The sequence below is a fragment of the Ursus arctos genome, unplaced genomic scaffold (assembly GCF_023065955.2).
Source record: "Ursus arctos isolate Adak ecotype North America unplaced genomic scaffold, UrsArc2.0 scaffold_15, whole genome shotgun sequence".
In the NCBI taxonomy this organism is placed as follows: domain Eukaryota; kingdom Metazoa; phylum Chordata; class Mammalia; order Carnivora; family Ursidae; genus Ursus; species Ursus arctos.
Genome location: NW_026622819.1, coordinates 5,924,098 through 5,944,531, shown reverse-complemented (window position 1 = coordinate 5,944,531; position 20,434 = coordinate 5,924,098). Strand labels below are relative to the sequence as shown.

Here is a 20,434-nt window from a genome sequence, read left to right as displayed (position 1 = left end):
TGTGTAATTAAATCAAATAAATACCAGGTAATTACTTCCTGTTTGTGAGTTGCACTTGCTTTGAGGTTTTCCTGTTTCTCTACCGAGGGTTCAAGGGCTGATGACGTAAGAGGAGTCCATGTGGTAGTGAGAGAGCTCAGGGGGGCTTTGGTGTAGGAAAATCCATGGAGGAACTGAGGCTCCTCTGCTCGATCGACCTGTGCCACCCAGGTTAACCCCTCCAAACACCACTCTTGTCATCGGCCAAAGGCGGGGGGGGGTCACAGTGTCCATTTTACAGGCTGTTCTGGTCACTAGGTCAGGTAGTGATAAACCCAGCACAGGGCTTGAGACATGGGAGGCACTTCATAAATGGCACTTGTGAGTTTCAGTACTAGCTACAGAGTGACAGAGGAGGGGACAGAGCTGGAGAGGTAGAGAAAGAGATAAGAAAATGGAGATTGGTGAATTATCATTAACAGAGTGAAAGATCCAAGGGCATAGGGAACATGGAGGCAGAATGGCCAGTCTCGGTGCTTGAAGGGCTTGGGGTCTCAGAGAACTCTCCAGAAAAGCTGAGCCTACATTAGGGGCTCTTTCTTCTCTACTAAACCGGCTGGGCTGCAAGCACGTGAGCTCCCCAGCCACAAGGAGGTCACTGGCTCCTGAGCACGAAGTAAGCTGAGAGCTGCCACTTTCCTGCTTGCCCAGAACTGATTCTAAAAAATGAAGTTATTTCTTTTTGAGCCTGTGACAGCTGTGTCTAATAGCACAGCTGAGGGGACTGTGGGGAGCCCTGTTTATAAACAATGCTGGCTGCAATGAATCTTAAACTCATTTTTTCCCCTGTATTGACTATACTGACGCCATATTGCCCAGTCAGTGAAAGTGGTATGACACGGCCAACGTTCTCAGATGTGCGGGCCGAGTTTGACATTTTCATGTTGCTTCGTGAACCTTCTGTTCCTTTGTAATTCCAGGGGTCTGAGAAAGCAGCTATGACATTCCCCCTTCCACCCGTACCCCTATCAGTCCCAAACTAAGAGGAAAATGTTAACTCCCAGGTTAGGATCTTGTAGCAGCTTCATCAGTACAACCAATCAGAACTCAGGTCCTCCTTGCATTCCCAGGTAAGGGACCAGACATCCCAAACATGCAGAGCCAGCCCAGGTCCCCATCACTGATGGAGAGGGGGACGCAGGACCCTCTTTATGCAATTCGGGGCCTGGCTGGGTTTTCAGTCAATCACAAAGAAGATACAGGCAAGCAATCCTTTTCTGGGGCTCCTCACAGTAATGTGTTCGAACACTGGTTTAGGGGGCAGAAATGCTCTGCTCCACCCCTTGCCTAGATCTGGAGCCTTCGTGAGGATGAGTGGTGGGAGGGGCTGGGGACCTGGAGGGAGAAAGACAAGGGAAGACAAGACAAGTCCTGTCTTGTCTGGGTGGGACCTACATGCACCTTGGAAATAACGAGGCACGTCCAGCCTTTGGACCAGACTTGTGGGCCAACACACGGATGCCTTTTCCCCTCCAGACCCTCTCTGTCAACTAAGAAGGACTGCACTGCGATTTCATGGATTGCATTTAGGTTTTTCAAAAACTTCTTTTATTCGTCCAGCCAAAAAGAATGGCTGATTCTTGTAGGAGCCCCCTTCTCTCTTGTGTGGGCCATGCATGGGCGAGTGCCAGATGGCTCCTGCAGTTTAACGAGAAATCTGTCCATCCACAGATGCACTCCTGGGTTACTTTGCTCCTTGTGTGCGTGTGGGAGAGGCCAGGAGGAAGGGAGTGTGTAGTGCAGAGGGGGCATCCAGAATAGATGGAATAAAATCCCAGATCTGGACTAGTCAATTGTGTTGCTGATCATATTAGGTTCCTAGAGCTTCTAAAACAAGCTACTACAAACTGGATGGCTCAAAACAATGGAAGTTTATCATTTCACAGTTCTGGAAGCCAGATGCCGGACATCAGGTGCTGGCAGGACAGCGCTCCCTCTGACACCTGTGGGGACACCCTTCCTTGCTTCATTATGGCTTCTGGTAGTTAGCTACCAATCCTTGGTGCTCCTTGACTCGCCATGACATAATTTCAATGTCCACCTCCACCATCAAATGGCGTTCTTTCATCATGGCCGTCTTCCTATGAGGACACCAGCCATGTTGGGTTAGGGCCCACCCTACTCTGGTAGGACTTCATCTCAACCAAATCCATCTGCAACAACCCTATTCCAAGTAAGGTCACGTTGTGAGGTACTGGGGGTTAGGAGTTCAGCATGTCTTCTTTTGAGAGAGACAATTCAACCTATCACAATCATGTTGGTCATTTACCTAAAAATGTTAGCTAGTTGGGTGTGAGGCCTCCTTCTCTCTCTCAAGTTTTAAGGTTGAAATCCATTCTGGACTTTTCCCTTGTTTGGTTGTGCTATTCCCGAGTGATGAAGTAGGGCACACAGCACTAATATAGCTGAGAAAGTTTCTAACTCAGTGACAGTTCTAGCCAAAATGTGGCTGAATATGCTTTCTTTCATACCTAAAAATTGGGCTCTGGAGACTTAGATGCCCAAACGAGCCTGTAGCCACATACTAATTTACAGTGGGCCCTCACCCTGAGGCTGTTAATGGAGCAATCATTCTGGCCCTCAGGTTTTGAGAGTATAAAAGATCAAAGAAACCTGAAAAATTGGATGAGCAATATGGAGGAATTGCCTGGTGGACCAGTCTCTAACCTTGGGCGAATGATTCGGTTGAGGGAAAACATGACATTTTTAATTCTCAGGAGAGAAAGCAGTCCAGGCATGGGGACATGAACATGACCTTACATTTAAAATCTTTATGTTTTCCTAGGTGAAATAGGCCTCTGTTATTTTAAGAAGAAAAGTACCTAAAGAAGCTCAGGATTATATAGTAATTCTATTTTTTTTTGTTTCAAGTTTTTATTTAGATTATTGTTAGTTAACATGCAGTGTAATATTGGTTTCAGGAGTAGAATTTAGTAATTTATCACTGACATACAACACCCAGCGCTCATCACAAGTGCCCTCCTGAATACCCATCCCCCACCCACCCCATCCCCCACCCACCTCCCTTTAGCAACCCTCAGTTTGTTCTCTACAGTTAAGAGTCTCTTATGGTTTGTCTCCCTCTCTGATTTTATCTTATTTTATTTTTCCTTCCCTTCCCCTATGATCTGTTTTGTTTCTTAAATTGCACATATGAGTGAAATCATATGGTATTTGTCTTTCTGACTGACTTTATCCATTCACCAGTCGATGGACCTTTGGGCTCTTTCCATAATTTGGCTATAGTTGATAATGCTACTATAAATATTAGGGTGCCTGTACCCCTTCGAATCTGTATTTTTGTAGTGCAATTGCTGGGTTGTAGGGTAGTTCTATATCTAACTTTTTGAGGAACCTCCCTACTATTCTCCAGAGCGGCTGCACCGACTTGCACTCCCACCGATAGTGCAAGAGGGCTCCCCTTTCTTGTATCCTCGCCAACACCTGTTTCCTGAATTGTTAATTTTAGCCATTCTGACAGGTGTGAGGTGGTATTTCATCATGGTTTCAATTTGTATTTCCCTGATGTTGAGTGATGTTGAGCATTTTTTCACGTGTCTGTTTGCCATCTGGATGTCTTCTTTGGAAAAATGTCTATTCACATATTCTGCCCATTTCTTAACTAGATTATTTGTTTTTTGGGTGTTGGGTTTGATAAGTTCCTTTTAGCTTTTGGATACTAACCTTTATCAGATATGTCATTTGCAAATATTTTCTCCAAATCTGTTGGTGGTCTTTTAGTTTTGTTGGTTGTTTGCTTTGCTGTGCGGAAATTTTTATCTTGATGAGGTCCCAATGGTTCATTTTTGCTTTTGTTTCCCTTGCCTCTGGAGATATGTCTAGAAAGAAGTTGCTGTGGCCGAGGTCAAAGAGGTTGCTGCCTGTGTTCTTCTCTAGAATTCTGATGGTTTCCTGTCTCGCATTTAGGTCTTTCATCCATTGGGAATTCTTTTTTTAACTTTCTGAGACACCTCCATGCTGTGTTCCGGAGTGGCCGCACCAGTTTGCATTCCCACCAACAGTGCACAGAGTTCCCCTTTCTCCACATCCTCGCCAACACCTGTTGTTTCTTGTGTGTTTTTATCCATCCAGCCAGTCTTACTTTTGGGTAGAGAATTCAGTCCATTTCCATTGAGAGTCACACTGATTGGCAAAGACTAACGCTCTGTTATTAATGGTTTTCTGGCTGTTCTTTAGTTTCCCTGTTCCTTTCTTCCTTGAGTTTTTGTGTTCCTTGAAGTTTTTCATTGCTTTCTTCAATTTGATAGAGCAGTTACCCCCTCGAATCTTTATTAACTGAGTCTGGGACGAAAATACCTTGAGGCTTCCCGAGGTCGGCTCTGGTCACACCTGCTCTGCGCCTCTTGCTCCCTCTTGTGGCGGAGTTCTTAAGCTTTCACGCCTCCTCTCCATCTGGCAGGGCACCAGGCAGAGTACGGACAGCCTCCTTTTGTTTTCCCAAACAAAACCTGCAAAAGTCTGTGGTCTGTCTCTCCCTGGCCCTCAGATTGGAGCCGGCTTTCTGTGTGTGCTCACCAGCCATCTGTCAAAGCTCGCTGTCTCCTCCGCCACCGGCAGCGTGGGCAGGGAGCCGGCCACAGGGTCGGGATGCAGGCGGTGTGGGGATCCGTGGGCGAGGTGTTCCCAGTGTCTCCTGGGCGGCTTCTCGATGGAGGCCACGATGCAGTGAGTAGGATCCGTGTCCCGGGAAGGCTCTTCGAGAGTCCCTATCTGTCCCTGCCCAGCCGCTCCCTGCCCCCTCACGCAGCTCAGGACTCAGCACTATGGATGGGGCCAGGGGGGTCTCTCTGGCAGCATCCTGCATGGCTGCTTGCTCGCATGGGGGATCTCCCTTGGGCCTCAGCTGTGCCCTCCTGGGGGTAAGGGGGATGGGTAGAGTCAAGCTACTCCTCTTACTCACTTCACTGTGTTTGGACAGAGCACTGGAACTTCTGCTCTGGAAACCTGGACTTGCACCAAGGCGCTCTCTGTAGGTGAGTGGCCAAGTGTTTTCTAGGGGCTTCTGGACCACGGTCGAGAGGGGCTAGAACTGGTTCACGGCTGCTGCAGGGCCCATAGCCTGGGGCCTGTATGCCTATTACCTGACCCTTGAGTGCATGAGACGCCTCCCAGAGCCCATGGCATATGCTGCTGGATCCCGCAGCCCCTGTAATGGCACTTTTGTCCCTGGACAGATGTCAAATCACTGTAACTGTGGTTGAAGCTGGTATGTGGGGGGGTGTTGCAGCAAAGACGAGAAAGACATCTTATTCTGCCATGATGCTGAAGTCACTTCCTTCCTGCCCTTCTGAATCCCCACAGTTCTCCAAGGTCTTCCCCACACTGGTCAGCTCTGGGCCCTCTAACTCACGCCCTGCCCACAAGCTCATCCTTTCCCAGGTGTTCAGTATGAGCTTAACCACAACATCCCGACAAGTCTCCTGCGGGCCTTCTGCTGAAATCTGACTATCTTACAGAGACTTTCTGTGATGTTCTTCTTCTTTTTTTAAAAGATGTATTTATTTGAGAGAGAGAGAGTGCAGAGGGAGGGGCAGAGGGAGAGGGAGAGAGAGAATCTTAAGCAGACTCCTTGCCCAGTGCAGAGCCCAAAGTGGGGCTCCATCTCTTGACCCCAAGATCATGATCTGAGCCGAAATCAAGAGCCAGACAACTAACAGAGCCCCCCAGAGGCCCCCATGATCTTGACAGCAGTGACCATACTTTCTTCATCTCTGTGCGCTCAGGCTCCAGCCCTCAGGCCTGGCACACAGAGCTGTTCAATAAAAGTGTGTTATAAAAACAGATGAATGAGTGGACAAATAATCGTGTTGGTCTGAAACCTAAGGCGCTTCCTTTCTAGACACTCTTTCCTCTCCTGGCTGGACACAGATTCACCAGAATCCTATGCAGTCTTCCGGAGAGGGTGGCCTGATGTCACCCAAGGACAGACGGCCCTGAGCCTTGTGCCTTCTCAGAGTGCCATTCATTAATGCCAGGCAAGGCATTCTGGGCTGGAACAGACGACCACATGGAGGGACAAGCTCATGCTGAGAAGTGAGCCCTGCAGGCAGCTGTGGGTCGAGAGAGATGGCAAAGCTGGGGCTGGGAGGCAGTGCTGGCCTCTGCTATGGATGTAATGCACCGACGAACGTGGACGTGGTTTCGTTCCGCGGAGGTGACTTGAAGTGCAGTAAGACAGAGGGCTGTGCGTGGCTCTAGCATCGGAGATGGAGGAAGTGATGAGAAGTATGTGTTCTGCACAGTCTATGTGCAGTCTCCTTTCTCCTCTCATTCTAAAACCAAACCGAACCAGACAGCCCAGAAATCCAGTAGCCTTCTGCAGGTGGATCCAGATCACAGCAGTTTGGAGTTTAAATCACCGAGTAGCTCACTAATGGTTGCTTTTTATAGAAAAAAAGAAAGCTTGGTGGAATTTTGAGTAGCCCTAGGATGACTTGCTTTTTTGTTAAATTGCAGCTTGGACGACCCAGCTGCTTTTCCGACCTCCCAGTCGGCTGCTGGTGGGTGTCAGCCCCCCAGAAACGTGTGTTCCTTACTTTCTGGAGATGGCATGGGGAGTGGGAATCAGGAAGGGCAAGAGAAACTGAGATACTAAGTTTGAATGCAATTTCAAAACTTTTCAACATTAACTTGGATGTAGGATGGGTTAGAATGCCAATCTGGAATACAGTTTTAATTTAAAAGAGGAGATTTTAGAGGAATTTCGGGTGCTTTAGAATACCCCCAGACCCTCCACCCCCGCGGTGGACGTGCGATGCTCTCCTGCCTCTCTGCTGTTCATGATTAAGCCTGCAGTTCTTCCCCAAGACTCTCAGGGAGCTCATCATTGGCTGACCCCAAGTTGGGACACTGTCAAAATGTGTCGCAAAATCTCGAATTCTGTGTCTTGAATGAGACCCAGGAGAAACCGAGAAAGCAGAACAATGCCACACTGAAGGTGCGTAATTCATAGCTCTCAGTGATATATGCTTGCGTATCTCCATCACCATCGTTGATATGGAGCTTTGAGGAAGTTAGAATTACACAGACATCTCCTCCAGCAACCATCCGGAGCTCCTGAATGAGGCTGGGCGCTGGGTGTCGCCGCTTACTTAGACGCCTTAGTTACATGCTGTCTGCAGAGGACTTGTCTTATTCGCTGAAGTGCCCAAACAGAGCTAGTTAGCCCATGGGGCCCCTTGTTATCTCCTCTGTTCAAGCTCTTCCGCCCCCCACCTCTTCAGAATTAAAGGCACATTTCCGGCATTCAGCTGAATCAGCATCATTCTGTGTCCATATGAAATGGTAACACTCATCCCTTGAGACTTTTTAGTTCTGTAAGGTAAAAACTCATAGGAAAAATCTGACAGTGTCTTGCAGACTCTGTGGCAAGCCTTTGACATGGGAGGGACAGTGTCTTTGAAACAAAAACATCTTCCAGCAACATCAGCGCTCATCACCGTCACCATCACTGGGGAGAGCACCTGCGGTCCCCAGCTGCGTTGGCTGAGGGCTTTGGGAGACAGTGTCATAGTAGAAACCAGAATCGCTATTAATTGGGTCAGTAAAGCATCCTGTAGTCACAGAAAGAGGGAGGATGTCGCAAATGCCAAAGAAGGAGATATTTCGTTCTGGACCTTCCAAATACCAGAAACCTCTGAGCTTCGTTCACCATGAGGACTTACCAGAATCTCATGAACGCGGGTAATGATAGGTTTTGGGCATCGCTGGCCTCCACTTAATGAATGATTCATGGCATATCCTCTCAAAGTAGTCTTTTTGTCTCCTTTAGAGTAGGCTTTCCCCATTCGTCAACCTGTGAGAGTATCTTTGATGCCATTTTCTGAATTATTCATTGATCTGGAGTTTTTCTGGTGCATGGTTCTCCTGTTTTTTTTGCTGACCCTGTTGGCAAAAACTGCCCTGTTGGCTTGTACTGTCCTGTTGGCTGCTCCATGATCAATGTCATGGGTGGTTCTGAAAAGGCCCCTGAAACATGAGTCATGGCGAACTCACACACAGGACAACAGTACCGTCCAACTGTGTATTCAGGAGATGGCCTGGCACTGCCTTACGAGCAGAGATGCCCTCTCCAAACTCGCCCTTGAAATATAAGACTACTAACAAAACTGATGCTGTCCCTGGAAGGACACACACCTTCAATGAGCCTCTGTCTTCGGGGAAGCAGGTGAGGTGAGACTTTTCATTATAGCCGGTACTGGGGCCCTTCTGATTATTTGGGAGCGCACCTGCTGTTATTCATTTATCCAAGAGATGTTTACTGAGCACCTCCTTACTTACTGGATGGCATGTACGGTTATAGGCACTGTGACTATCAGAGTGGTACTTGGTTCAGACCTGCTCCGTCCTCGATTTGCGGGTATCTACTATCTGCGTCATAGAAAAGGAGACGGCAGACAATAGAGTCCCAGCCGATTCATCCAGGGGGGATACTCTCCACCTCTGCAGGATGAAAGGGCTGCTCGGTCTTCAGCAGAAGCTTGGGGTAGGTCTGCCAGCAGTGCTCGGGGCTGACACAGGGGCCAGTCCAGAGGCCAAGGTGGGCACCAAGGACACTCACTGCCATAGCCAAGCACAAATTCCAGAAAGAAGACCAGGACAAGAACTAGGAAGCCAGGAGTGGAAAGGGAGGGCAAAGATGCAAAGACCAGCAATAAGTCAGAAAAGGGATAGGACCAAGCTTGTCCTGATGAGCTCAATCAGGAACGGATGTGCTGCTTGGCACTCCCGTGAGCCAGCTCCCTCCTTGAAGGGGGCCTCTGGCTTGGGATTTAGGGGCGGTCCGTCTCATGGAACTGCCCCACATCAGGGGGCTTTTGTTTTTCTAAGAATCCTAGTGTCCTATCGGAAAGAGTTGCATCAGCATGGACACCAGACACAGGATGGGGAAACCCTTAGCAGGTGTTTGTTGGGAAAATCTCTTGACTCTCAGAGAACAAAGAACACATTGGCATTGATGGGTTTGGCTCGGGCATGAGTTGCAGGGTTACATCAAACATACACCGAGGCTGGAGAAATCAGGAGGCAAGTGGAAACTCCTGCTCTTAAGAGTCTCTCGTTCGGGATTAGTTTTCAAATGATATTGAGGAAATGTGTTAATTTCAAGGTAATCTGTTTTTCTGCCAGTAATAGTCACCGTTTGGTGGAGGAATGCTTCTGGGGGTACTGTGGCAGCTCGTGTAGGAGCGGGTGTGGAAAAGCCAGAACCTTACAGTGAGGGGGAGGAGGAGGACCGGGAGGCAGGTGCGCCCCACCTCCTGGCACACTGGCTTCCGTGGGAGTGAAGGCAGGTCCCTGAGGCTTCTCGGGTCAGCCCTCTCTCGCTGTAAGGTTCTTATAAAGACAAAACTAGGAGAAGACACACAAAAGATCTTGAAGGAAACGAAAGGACTCTGAAAGTAAACACTCCTTTTCTTCAACCAAGTAACGACTCTACTGCGGCTCGGTTCTAAGCAGAGATCGTGTGTCTGTCTCAGGTCCCCAGAAGTCATTCCCTCTCCATCAGAAACTCGCTAATCTAATTTCCTCTTTTCCTTTGGATGTGTAGCATATTCAGGCGCTCCAAATTCAATAAAGGGAAATTCAGCAGCATCGTCAGCTGCGCATAAAAATCAGCAACACCACGTTTACGTAGGGATTTGATACAGGCTCTCTGGGTATAGTAGAGAAATGTTAAAGCATGTTTGCTTGGTGACTTTGAGAATTTATTGGGAAATTAACTCCTGATTTCATTCTCATCCTTGCTAAGGAATCATAAACTTTCCTTAATACCATTATGCATTTTTGCAACTCCACTCCTCTCAGCTTGATTACAGATTATTAGGGCTTCATGGTGTGGAGGAAGATGGAAATTAAATTATGTGAGGAGAATGCGCTGCGTGGTGTTTCTGAAAGTGTTCTTATTGGTAAGGAATGCTCACATGGTGAGGTTCCCATCGTACTTGACACTGAGACTCCAATGGAGAAGTGGCCGTGCGCTGGGGACACAAGCTATCCTTCTGGAGCCACACATCTATGAAAATATTTAAGACGCTTATTTTATGTTATAGGAAATACAGAGAATTTATGGAGGATTATGCAACACGCTTATAGAAAAAACTCGAAGGCTGGTGGGTCCAGAAATAAACCAAACGTGTGATATAAGAAGTTTTGCTAATAAGATGTGAGGTGGAGAATATCACGATGATTATTTTTTTTTCAAGCAGGGGATACATATTCATTATAAGCTTATGGAAGTAATTTGATAGCAAGAAACCTTTTATAAACCTGAGGAAGGCTTGAGGACCATTCTTCAATGTTCCCAACCTCAGGACTGGATGCGATCGCAGATGTATCTTTTCTTGGAGGCCAATCTCTTCATAGAACAGAGAGTTGCCAGTTGGTAATACTCCCTCCACACAAGGGTAGTTTAGGAAATCTCCCCTAAGAAGTTTAACACTATAACCTGTGAATATATCCACTTATTTTTCTGGTATTTTTGTGTATGTTGATTCATTTGTTTTGAGCTGGGGGGGGCACTTTGCCCTGGGGAGGTACATTTGGCAGTGTCTTGAGACATTTTTTGTTGTCATGACTTGGAGTGGGTGGTTGAGTCCGGCGTCTACTGGGTAGGGGCCAGGGACCTGCTACGCATCATATAATGCCTAGGACGGCCCCCACTGCCCAACACAACAGGAACTCATTCAATCCGAAGTATTAACAAAGCCCAGGAAGAGAAACCCTAGGTTATACTTATCAATACAGTACAGATGGGAATACAAATCACCGCTCTAAACCACTTCCAAGCCCCTGTGTGTAAATGATGATACCTATTCTACGAAATCTATAATGAAGACACACACCAGCTTCCTGCACCACAGTTCTAAAGAAACCTGCACGCGATGATTACCGATGGCAAGGACATCGCTCATCGGTGTTTACTCAACACACACTCACGTTATCAACGTCCCGCGAAAGAACCACGCAGAAGGAAGAGCACGCAGGTTACCTCTGGAATAAGACCTGGCTATAGTCGTCCAGGACGTGGGCGTGCGTGTGTAGAAGGATGGTGTTGTAACCCACCAACGCCACCATCATGATCAACATCTTCAGCTCGTAATTCACCCTCAGGAAAACCGAGCAGGAGATCAGTCCCAGGATGCAGCTGTAGATAAAGTACTGGAAGAGGGAAACGGAGGAGACGAGTTACTCGGGATCCCTTCTGAGAGACGCCGCAGTGAGCGTTAGAACTGGGGATCACCCCCAGGTCCACTCGGGCAGCTTAGGAACCGGCTGTGAAGCAGATGCCCTTTGCTGCTTTTTTTTTTTTTTTTAAAGATTTTATTTATTTATTCGACAGAGATAGAGACAACCAGTGAGAGAGGGAACACAGCAGGGGAGTGGGAGAGAAAGAAGCAGGCTCCCAGCGGAGGAGCCTGATGTGGGACTCGATCCCAGAACGCCAGGATCACGCCCTGAGCTGAAGGCAGACGCCTAACCGCTGTGCCACCCAGGCGCCCCCTTTGCTGCTTTCTGACCTTGGCAGTAAATGCCCCAACACGTCTGCTTCAGAAAGGAATTACTCGCCCGCGCCGGCCTGACCCAGGGTGGCATGTTCAATAAGAATAATTGTGCGGATTGCCAAACAGAAATAATTTTTAACAGTCTATATTGAAGGCATGTGCTTACAAGCAAACGTCCTTTGCTTCTTGAAAATGAAAACAAGAGGACTCTGTACCCATTTATAGATTTAAAAACTTATAGGACATAGAATCTCTGTTGGCCTTGCGATTCCTCCTTTATTAAGAGGATGCAAATCATTACAGAGAGTTCTATTAAAAGCACAAGAAAGCCTAAGCATTTTATTACAAGAGAAACGATGGGTCTAAAGCAGGAAGGATTTAACAAACTAAAAGCTTTGGCCAGGGTGAGTCACGAATTCCCTGGAAGCGGACGGGCACCCGAGGAAATGGGAAGAACCAGGTGTGAGGAAGAAAGCACACTGCATCCCGTGTGGCCCCAGGAAGCCGCGGCGCTCCTGCCCTACGGCGGCCTGCTTCTCACTATTTACCATAACGGACATTGTCAAGAAGGGAGAGTCCTGAGCCAACCTTGCTTGGCTCACTCATTCGTGGGGTTACTTTGGGCCAGTGACCTAACCTGCCCGTGATACGGTGTCTTCAGCTGTAACACGAGGGGAAGAATGTCCTCCTTTTAAAAGTCACTGAACAGAGCGAGCAGAGCTTGGAGCCCAGCGCCCTGCCAGCCAGGAGGGACTTGCCGAATGAAAGGTGGCCAGTCGCACAAAGCCTGTATCTTGGCACACCACTGTTTTTACAAACCAGGGTTAGCTGCTATCAGCATTCCTAGAAGTGAAGCGACACTCAATAAAGTCTAGTAATTTTAATAAAGCATAGATCCGACTGATGTTTGATAAACCCGGCCTTTAAAAAAGAGCCCAGTTTGTAAGGCGCTCAATTCTAGTGTCATCATTTGGAATAAGCCATGTGCGAGCTGCTCGTTTCTGTCACTTGAGCTCTGCTATTTCCCCGGCTAAGGCCATCCCCAGTAAGCTATCTGGAGGCTAGTGATATCAGCTCATCCATCCTGTTCCTGGGGAAGAAAGGAAGGCGAGGAGTGAGCTGCCCTGGTCGTACCAAGCACATCCTTCTCTGCGAGAGGCACGCGCGGTGTCAGCACAGACCCCGTACTCGCGAGGACTTGGACATGGCATGTCAGCTTCACAAGGAAGACGAGCGATGGCCCTCGATCACACGGCAGCTGGGTCACTCTTTACGAGGCGAAGCTTGCCCCAGCAAGGCCGCGTTGCAGGTGGCTGCATTTTAAGGGACACTGAGGGTTCTAAGCCTCCTTTCTTTGGCTCACACCACCTCCCCGATGCCGACACCACTCCCCCTACAACAGAGAAGAGGAGAAGGAAAAGAGGGGAAGACGTGTCCAGATGGGACTGTTGGGGCTGGCCGAGGGGAAAGACAGAATCAAAACACCGGGGAGAGCAGGCGGGAGCAGTGGCTCAGTCTCCCCCGGAGGCCAGGGAGAGGGGCATGTGGTCTGAAACCAGTCCTTATTTACATGGAGTTCGGCCACTGTTTCCTTCACTAAGTGACTAAGGGGCCACCTGGGAGGGCAGGCATGCGGGCTCAGTGGCAGGATGTGCACCAGGCCTGGGGACAGCCACAGGCCGCGGGCCAGGCGGCTCTGCAGAGCACCCGGAGAGCCTGCTCAGGGAACGTGCGCAGCCTGACCGGGAGGCTCGCTCCTACTGAATCCGACAAGATACAGGCTTCTACTTCTCACGTCTTTTTTTAGTTCATTTTTCTGCTAACTCACGGTTATATTTTCAAAAGTATCACTCCACGACAGATTGGAAATTAAAAGAAAAAAAAAATGAAACAAAACAAAATGAAAACAGGGCCTTCCCCACGAAGAGTCTGAAAGGCCCTGGTTTACAACACAGCGGTCTTCCAGACGGTTATCAAGAGTATTCTAGAACCGCTCTCTAAAAGCCATGAAATTGCCTTGGGAGCTGGTCGGGGCAGGCAGGGGGAGGGGGACTCTCAGTTTCCAACAGGATGCTGCTAGTAAAATAATGCTGAAAACCATAGAATGAACATTATCAGCAAGGTCAGCCTAACGGAAGGGGCAGAATCCGGAGCCACTGTGTGTATCAGTGTGTCAATGTTGGAGGCAGGGGAGATAGGACTGTAAAGGTTTTCGTTAACACCAGTCATCAGAAATAGGTGCCAATGCCTATGCAAATATGCCTATGGTTTCACTTTTCAAAATTCATTCTTAGGCTTTTGAAAAGTTTTCATATTTCAGGAAAATGTACCAGAATATAGACATGAATGGGAAGTAGCATTTAGTCCACTCTTCATTAAATAGCTTTGTGGAACACTTGGAGGTCATGCACGAGGTGGTCTGGGAACTGATTAAAGGTAGGCGGGCAGCCTGCAGACAGCGACAGAGGGACGTGCGAGCGAGGCGGGAGAGCTGAGAAGGCCAGGCCGGGGCTTCTGAAGACCAGTTGTTTGTATTAAGGCACCCGCCAGGGAGAGCTTGGGTGGCCAAGAGTCCTGGAGGCAGGCTCCCGAACTGACTTCTATTACGGGGTGATGACTAGTGACCTATTTCTATACAATTCTGATATAGTTGATATATTAGTGAATGGTTGCATTATTTATTGAGTTTAAAATCAATTATTAATATTATTTTAATTACTAAATATAATTTGTTAATATTAATCTTAAGTTAACAAAGTTAACATTGGTTGATATGGTTATTAACACGCTTGATACAGCCGATCAATGAAGTCGACTTGTGTTTTAATGCCAGCGGAACAGCTGCTACCACCCTGGGTGATTTCTTTGAGTCTCTTTTGGCCTGAGTGCCCTCACCTGGAAAACGGGAATTCCAGAAGCAGCAAACTTGCAGGGCAGGTTTTCAGATGAAATGATATAAATGTCTGATATGGTACGAACTCCCTACATGGCAAAAATCCTTTGTGGTTGGGGCGCCTGGTGGTTCAGTCATTAAGCGTCTGCCTTAGGCTCAGGGCGTGATCCTAGAGTCCTGGGATCAAGCCCCACATCCGGCTCCTCCACTGGGAGCCTGCTTCTTCCTCTCCTACTCCCCCTGCTTGTGTTCCCTCTCTCACTGGCTGTCTCTCTCTCTCTGTCAAATAAATAAATAAAATCTTAAAAAAAAAATCCTTTGTGGTTGATTTTGTTGGGCATTCTAAAATGGCTTTTTTTCCCCTACTACAGGAATGATACATCTGATATTAAAAATTAGGGAATATATAGGGGCGCCTGGGTGGCTCAGCCAGTGAAGCGTCTGCCTTTGGCTCAGGTCATGATCTCAGGGTCCTGGGACTGAGCCCCACATTGAGCCTGGCGTTGAGCCCCGAACCATGGGTCTCCCTCTGCCCTGTGCCCCGTTCCTGCACGTGTGCACTCTCTCTCAAATAAAATCTTAAAAAAAAGTAGGGAATATACAAAGGACACATACAAAGATAAGGGTCTCCTATAATCTCCAACAACCAACTTGAGCCACTATTGCTTATTTTGGGTATATCTTTACAGCCTTTTGGTTTTTTTTTTTTTTTTTTTGGTGTGCTACTTATTACTGGTATTATATTTCAGAAAATTGGGGACATATCTTGGAATGTTTTTAAGTGATACTTTTCAATTAATAATTGTGAATATCTATTTCTACGTCATTAAATATTTTGCTACAACGTCTTTTCTAATGCCTGGATATAACTAAATAGCAGAATTTATTTAAACAATTAAATTTATTCTAACTTTGAGGTTGTTGGCTTCCTTTTACTTTTGAGTTTGTTCTCGATGTTACATAAACACCTGGATGAACACATTTATAGCTAAGTGTTTGTACCTGCAAGATTAATTTCTGAAATTATTATGGGGTAAAAAGTAGATCTATTTTTATGCTTTTCGATGGCTATTGCAGATTACCAGTAAGAAGAGTTCTATCACTTGACACCACCTGCAAAAGAGAAGTGGACTCCCCTTCCCACCACCTTGCCAGCCTCAGACCACGTACGACGTGGCTTGAGAGGAACGACCCGTAGGTTTCGCACATCCACAAACGGCTTTCCTGATGTTCCCTTCCATCTGCGCAGGGGGGCCAGGGTGTTTCCGGGCTCCCGTGGGACTCTTAACCAGCACGTTAACAATGCAGTTTCTGTGCAGATGGTGCTGGGGCATGTGGAGCCTCCTTGGCAAAGCTCATCATAATCCTCTTTCTGAGGACTTATTATTGGGACGATACCGGCTTGTGGATGAAGTCCGACCTACATTTTAAAGAGTCTACTGCGTATTTCTTCAGAATCTTTTAAGATTGAATAAATGGTACTTTTCCCCACCTTGGGTTTCTAATGACCTGCTTCTTTTGAAAAGAAGATGTCATATGGACTTAGCTAAATGAGACTCAGAAGGATGAACTTAGGGCTTTTACTGATGCCAAGCATAGTGGGCCATTCCACCCAAAAACACTGGACAGAGAGATTTTAAAAAATGCTTTGTCAGCTATCCTTTCCTTTCTTATGAAAATGCATATTCACTGTAAACCCTTGACAGTGCCTTGCGAATGCTGCCACGATACTCTCTCTGTCTCCGCGGGCCTGTGCAGCCCCGTGCGAGCCAGTGCTCTGCGTTCAAGGAGGACGGGCTGGACCACAGTTCCTTTCTCTCCAGAAGGTGGCTCCAAATTGCCCACAGTGCGATCACAGCCAATAAACCCTTACCATGCATCCTGTCTCTCACTTTTCACATCACTGGAACAGAAAGGATGCTGTCTGACACTCACGGGGGTTTACGATAATGCCTAAGTGAGGGCCAGGACCCCCTGGACAAGGGACAGAGCATATGGCAGCCTCGCTTCCAGTGCCTGTGGGGACATTGTTAGGGACCTTGGTCAGCTTGCCTCAAAAGCCTTCTCAAAAACACACCAGACACCCCCCACTCTGTACACAGAGCTGGGAGCTTCCCAGGAAACTGAAGACAGATGGGGAAAAGGATCAAACCCAAATAGCAAGGGAACAAATCAGCCAAAGAAGAATGAGGAAGGAAATCTCCTTTATCACCATAGCTAATGGAGTTTAAAAAATTGGTAAGGAATTTTTAAAGTATACATACTAAATTGCCAATTTCAATCCCCAAAATGGTTCCTTTAGCATTCTTGAAATGGACTATATGGGACAGACACTGGATGGGAAAAATCTAAGCTACTTCAGAGGATGACAGGAGAGTATCAGAGCTTTGTTTTGCACAAATGATTCATGAAATGAAGTTACTAAATAGTAAATAATAATAGTAAATAAGTAAAACGGATTTAACCCTTTTCACTTAAAAGACTGATGCTTTAGCAAGTTTTCAAATTTCAATCTTGGCCCTTCTGGACATTGGTTAAAATGAGTCAGTCAGTAAGGATTCTTGGAGGATATCATCAGTGGGCAGTGTTTGCGGCCAAAAGAGAGACAGAAATGCACGATGTGGTCCCCCCAACATCAGTCAGGAAGCCAACACTCATCCCCTGGGACAATGAGCAAAACCTCTAAGCAACGAATCCAGAACTTCAGTGACCAACAATCGAATGTCCGATGCTGAGATATATGGTCTAAAATGCAGCAGGAGGAGAAGAGAAGCGGGAGACATGTGGGAAAGCATGAACATGACACTGGACGTTGCACGTGTCTAACTGGTGTCCGCCAGCCGGGGCTGCTCTGACCGAAGGCTGGCAGCTTGTCCCCGGTCAGGGCTTACTCAGGTACCGACACCGAAGGGGAAAAGGGAAATCTAGGACGGATCAGAAACTGGAGGCTGTCACATGAACTTGGCGAATAGCTTACAGGAAAACATCAAAAGCAATAATAACGAGTGAAATGTTCTTACCGGGAGGAAAAACAGATTTTGTGCCCGTAGAATCGCTGCCTGATTACTTAAGGCAGAAAGACTTGTGTTGGATGAATTGGCAGTTGGAGGAATTGTTTCCTCTGGGTCACTCAGGAAAAACTGCAAAGAAAATGTTTTTTTCAATGAATTAGTGCACAGGAGATCACAGAGTTAGCAGGTCGACGCTAAATTATTAATGGCTGTGTTTCTTCTGCACCGTAAGCAGGATTACGTGGGCAATCTGGTGCCTGTATTTCCAACGCTAATAGCTTCATCTTCTCCTGTTTGAAGCTTTGAGAATTTCTATTAAATAAGCAAATAACTATTGTTGTGTTCCACGCTTCTAGTGAATTCCAGACCCACACGATTGATAGTAAAGAAAACAGAAACACCTCTGTTACATATTAAATTAAAAATGTACAGAGCCCAGGGCAGAGGGCTTGGTTAGAATGATGTCTGAGGTTGACAACACCTCGCACACAGACATTCCACTCTCTACCAAGAAATCAGAGCCTCAGGTTAATTTTTTTATTTTTATTTTTTGCAGTGTCTTCACCATCTTGCTTCGAACATTAACTGGGTCCCTGGACTTTTTGATTGTAAGAAATGATGTGGGCAAAATGCAGTAATGGGTGTCGGCATTTGTGTGTATTATTTGAGCGCCTGGCAGCTCAGGATCGTGAAGGATAAGAAGTTGAGAGGGCGAATGCTCTGAGTGAGGACGGTTGGGAAGGGGCCCTAATTTGAAAGAGAAGTAATCCTGCGAAAATGAAGATGGCCAGCTCTCATAAAGGTATGGGCTCTCTCGTAAAGACAGTGAGATTTCAGGGTTGGAATCAAGATGAGCCACTAGCAATGCATGCGGACACCCACGTGAAAGGGTCACGCATGCGGCCAGGGGCAGAGGGGACAGTGGGCAGCCCCAGCCCTCAAGTCACTGCCCACACCGCTCCCCCTTCTGCGGTCAAGACGGTGACGGCCGCTGATACAAGAGCAACGTTCACGAGGGCTGCCCGCCTGAGGCTGGAAACCTTCAGGGCGAACCGAGGGGCTCCCGGTTGGGGAGGGACTGTGCATCAGGGAAAACAGCACATGGAGAACATCCTCCATGAAGAAATCAGACCCAAGAACACAAACATCGTGCAATCCCACGTCCACGGGGAGTCTAGACCAGGCAAACGCCTGGTAGGGAGAGCGGAGGGTGCCAGGGGCTGGGGGAGCAGGCAGTGGGCAGTTAGCGTTTCACGGGCACGGAGTTTCTGTGTGGGATGATGACAGAGTTCCGGGCATCATCCTGGTGGGTGCACAGCAGCGTGAACGCACTCAGTGACACTCAGCTGCACGCTGCAAGACGGGTAAAATGATAAATCTTACGTTATGCATATTTTACCCGAGAGAAAACTAAGAAACATTAAAAACAGAAAAAAAGAAAAGGAAGAAAAGGAAAGTATTTTTGCTTTATCCCAAAAAGAACACTTAAAAATCACAAGAGCTTTGCAAGAGGGCTGAGTGAGGCAATGACTTTCAAAGGAAACATTTTTTGGACAGAAAATTAAATTTTCTTCCCAGTGACTTGAGCAAAGCAGGAAGCTCTCCCCAGCACACGCACAAAAGAGCTGCTCTTCTTTTAAAACGTGAGTCCGAGGTCTGGATCAGCCTCACTGGGCTAACGAGCAAAACCACAACTTGGGGGCAGGGTCAGTCAGTCTAGAAATTATGCTCCCAAGGGAGGCCCTGAACAAATTTAAAAAGCGAGACTGAATTAAACAGAAGCCTCTCCAGGACGGGGGTCTGAAGCAGGGTTAGGAAAAAAGGCACAGAAATCACGCCGGGAGCATTTAACGGTGCCCTGGAAGACCGGAGGGCACCCGTGTCCCAGCAGAAGGGGTCTTCTTGGCCAAGTGTGACCCTGGGGACCCCCTTTCCCAGCACAGCACCCACTCGTGCTCAGCCTCAGAATGCTGCATCAGTGTGGCCCACAACACGGGACGCTGTGTCTGTCTCTTGCAATCGTAACTCAGGGGACAGGGCTCCGAGTAGCTGGAGGGCCTTCCTCTGTCAACCTTCTGATGTGGACAAGGATCATACCTTGGTGAACAGGCGCTTCCCCTTCTGTGATTCATAAGAAATCAGAAGAAAGCTTTATGACCAGGGAAAATGATTTCCTTTCTCTACCTAATGTCGGCTTTCGTACCGTTGTATGATGTTTTTTTGAGATCCTGAATACGAAAGGAGCATCTGCATGGAACAGACTCACTAATTTCACAGCACCAGGTACCGGTACAAATGATGGACAGAAGAAAGTCACCGGGCTTCCTCGCGGCCCGCAGCGTCTGCTGCAGGACACGGCTCAGGACGTGGAGCGAAGCCTTCTTGCCTTTCTCTCTCGGGGGTCATCCATCATCCTGCTGACGTGTGTCCCACAGACTTTTCTACCTTGGCTGGCAACAAATGCCTTTCTTTGTGAGAAAGGAAAACAAGGCTGGGAGATGTATTTCTGGTCCTGAGGATGTATTTTTTCTCCAAAGGAAACACAGTTAATATATTAAAAAAATCTGCTCCTAAATGCTCAGGTCCTCAACCATTACAGACAGTGACCGGCCATCAGTCACACTAAATAGCCTCTATGAAATGCAATCAGATGTGTTTCCCACGTAGGTTCTGTCTTTAAAAAAGTAGGTGATAAATCTTGGTTTCATCAGGCCAAGGGCACCCCCCTTTTCAGGACTCCTTAACTCCTTGAGACGGACGTTGAGGCAGAGTGAAGCAGATGCAGAGGCCATCCCGGCTCTAGGTTCCTGTTGGCGTCAGCTTCACGGGAACCCCCACGTGTATCAGAAGGAACAGCGCGCTCTACGGCGTAATGGCAGGACGGGGGCCAAGAAAACATCCGAGGTCCCCTTCAGCCTAGCCCCGTCACTGCTTCTTAATACAGAGGTCTGCTCTCAGTCGCCTCCCAG

General features: G+C 47.6%; 1 protein-coding gene across 1 annotated transcript in view; it reads right to left on the bottom strand.

The window, feature by feature from the left end:
- Positions 1–20,434, bottom strand: part of ADCY2 (adenylate cyclase 2) — a 388,284-nt gene that overhangs the window by 37,930 nt on the left and 329,920 nt on the right. The window contains exons 17-18 of the mRNA XM_026506673.3: positions 17,475–17,594; positions 11,048–11,217 (exon numbers count right to left, since the gene is read on the bottom strand). Coding sequence (XP_026362458.2) covers positions 11,048–11,217; positions 17,475–17,594 — 290 coding nt within the window. The remainder of the gene's footprint in view (positions 1–11,047; positions 11,218–17,474; positions 17,595–20,434) is intronic.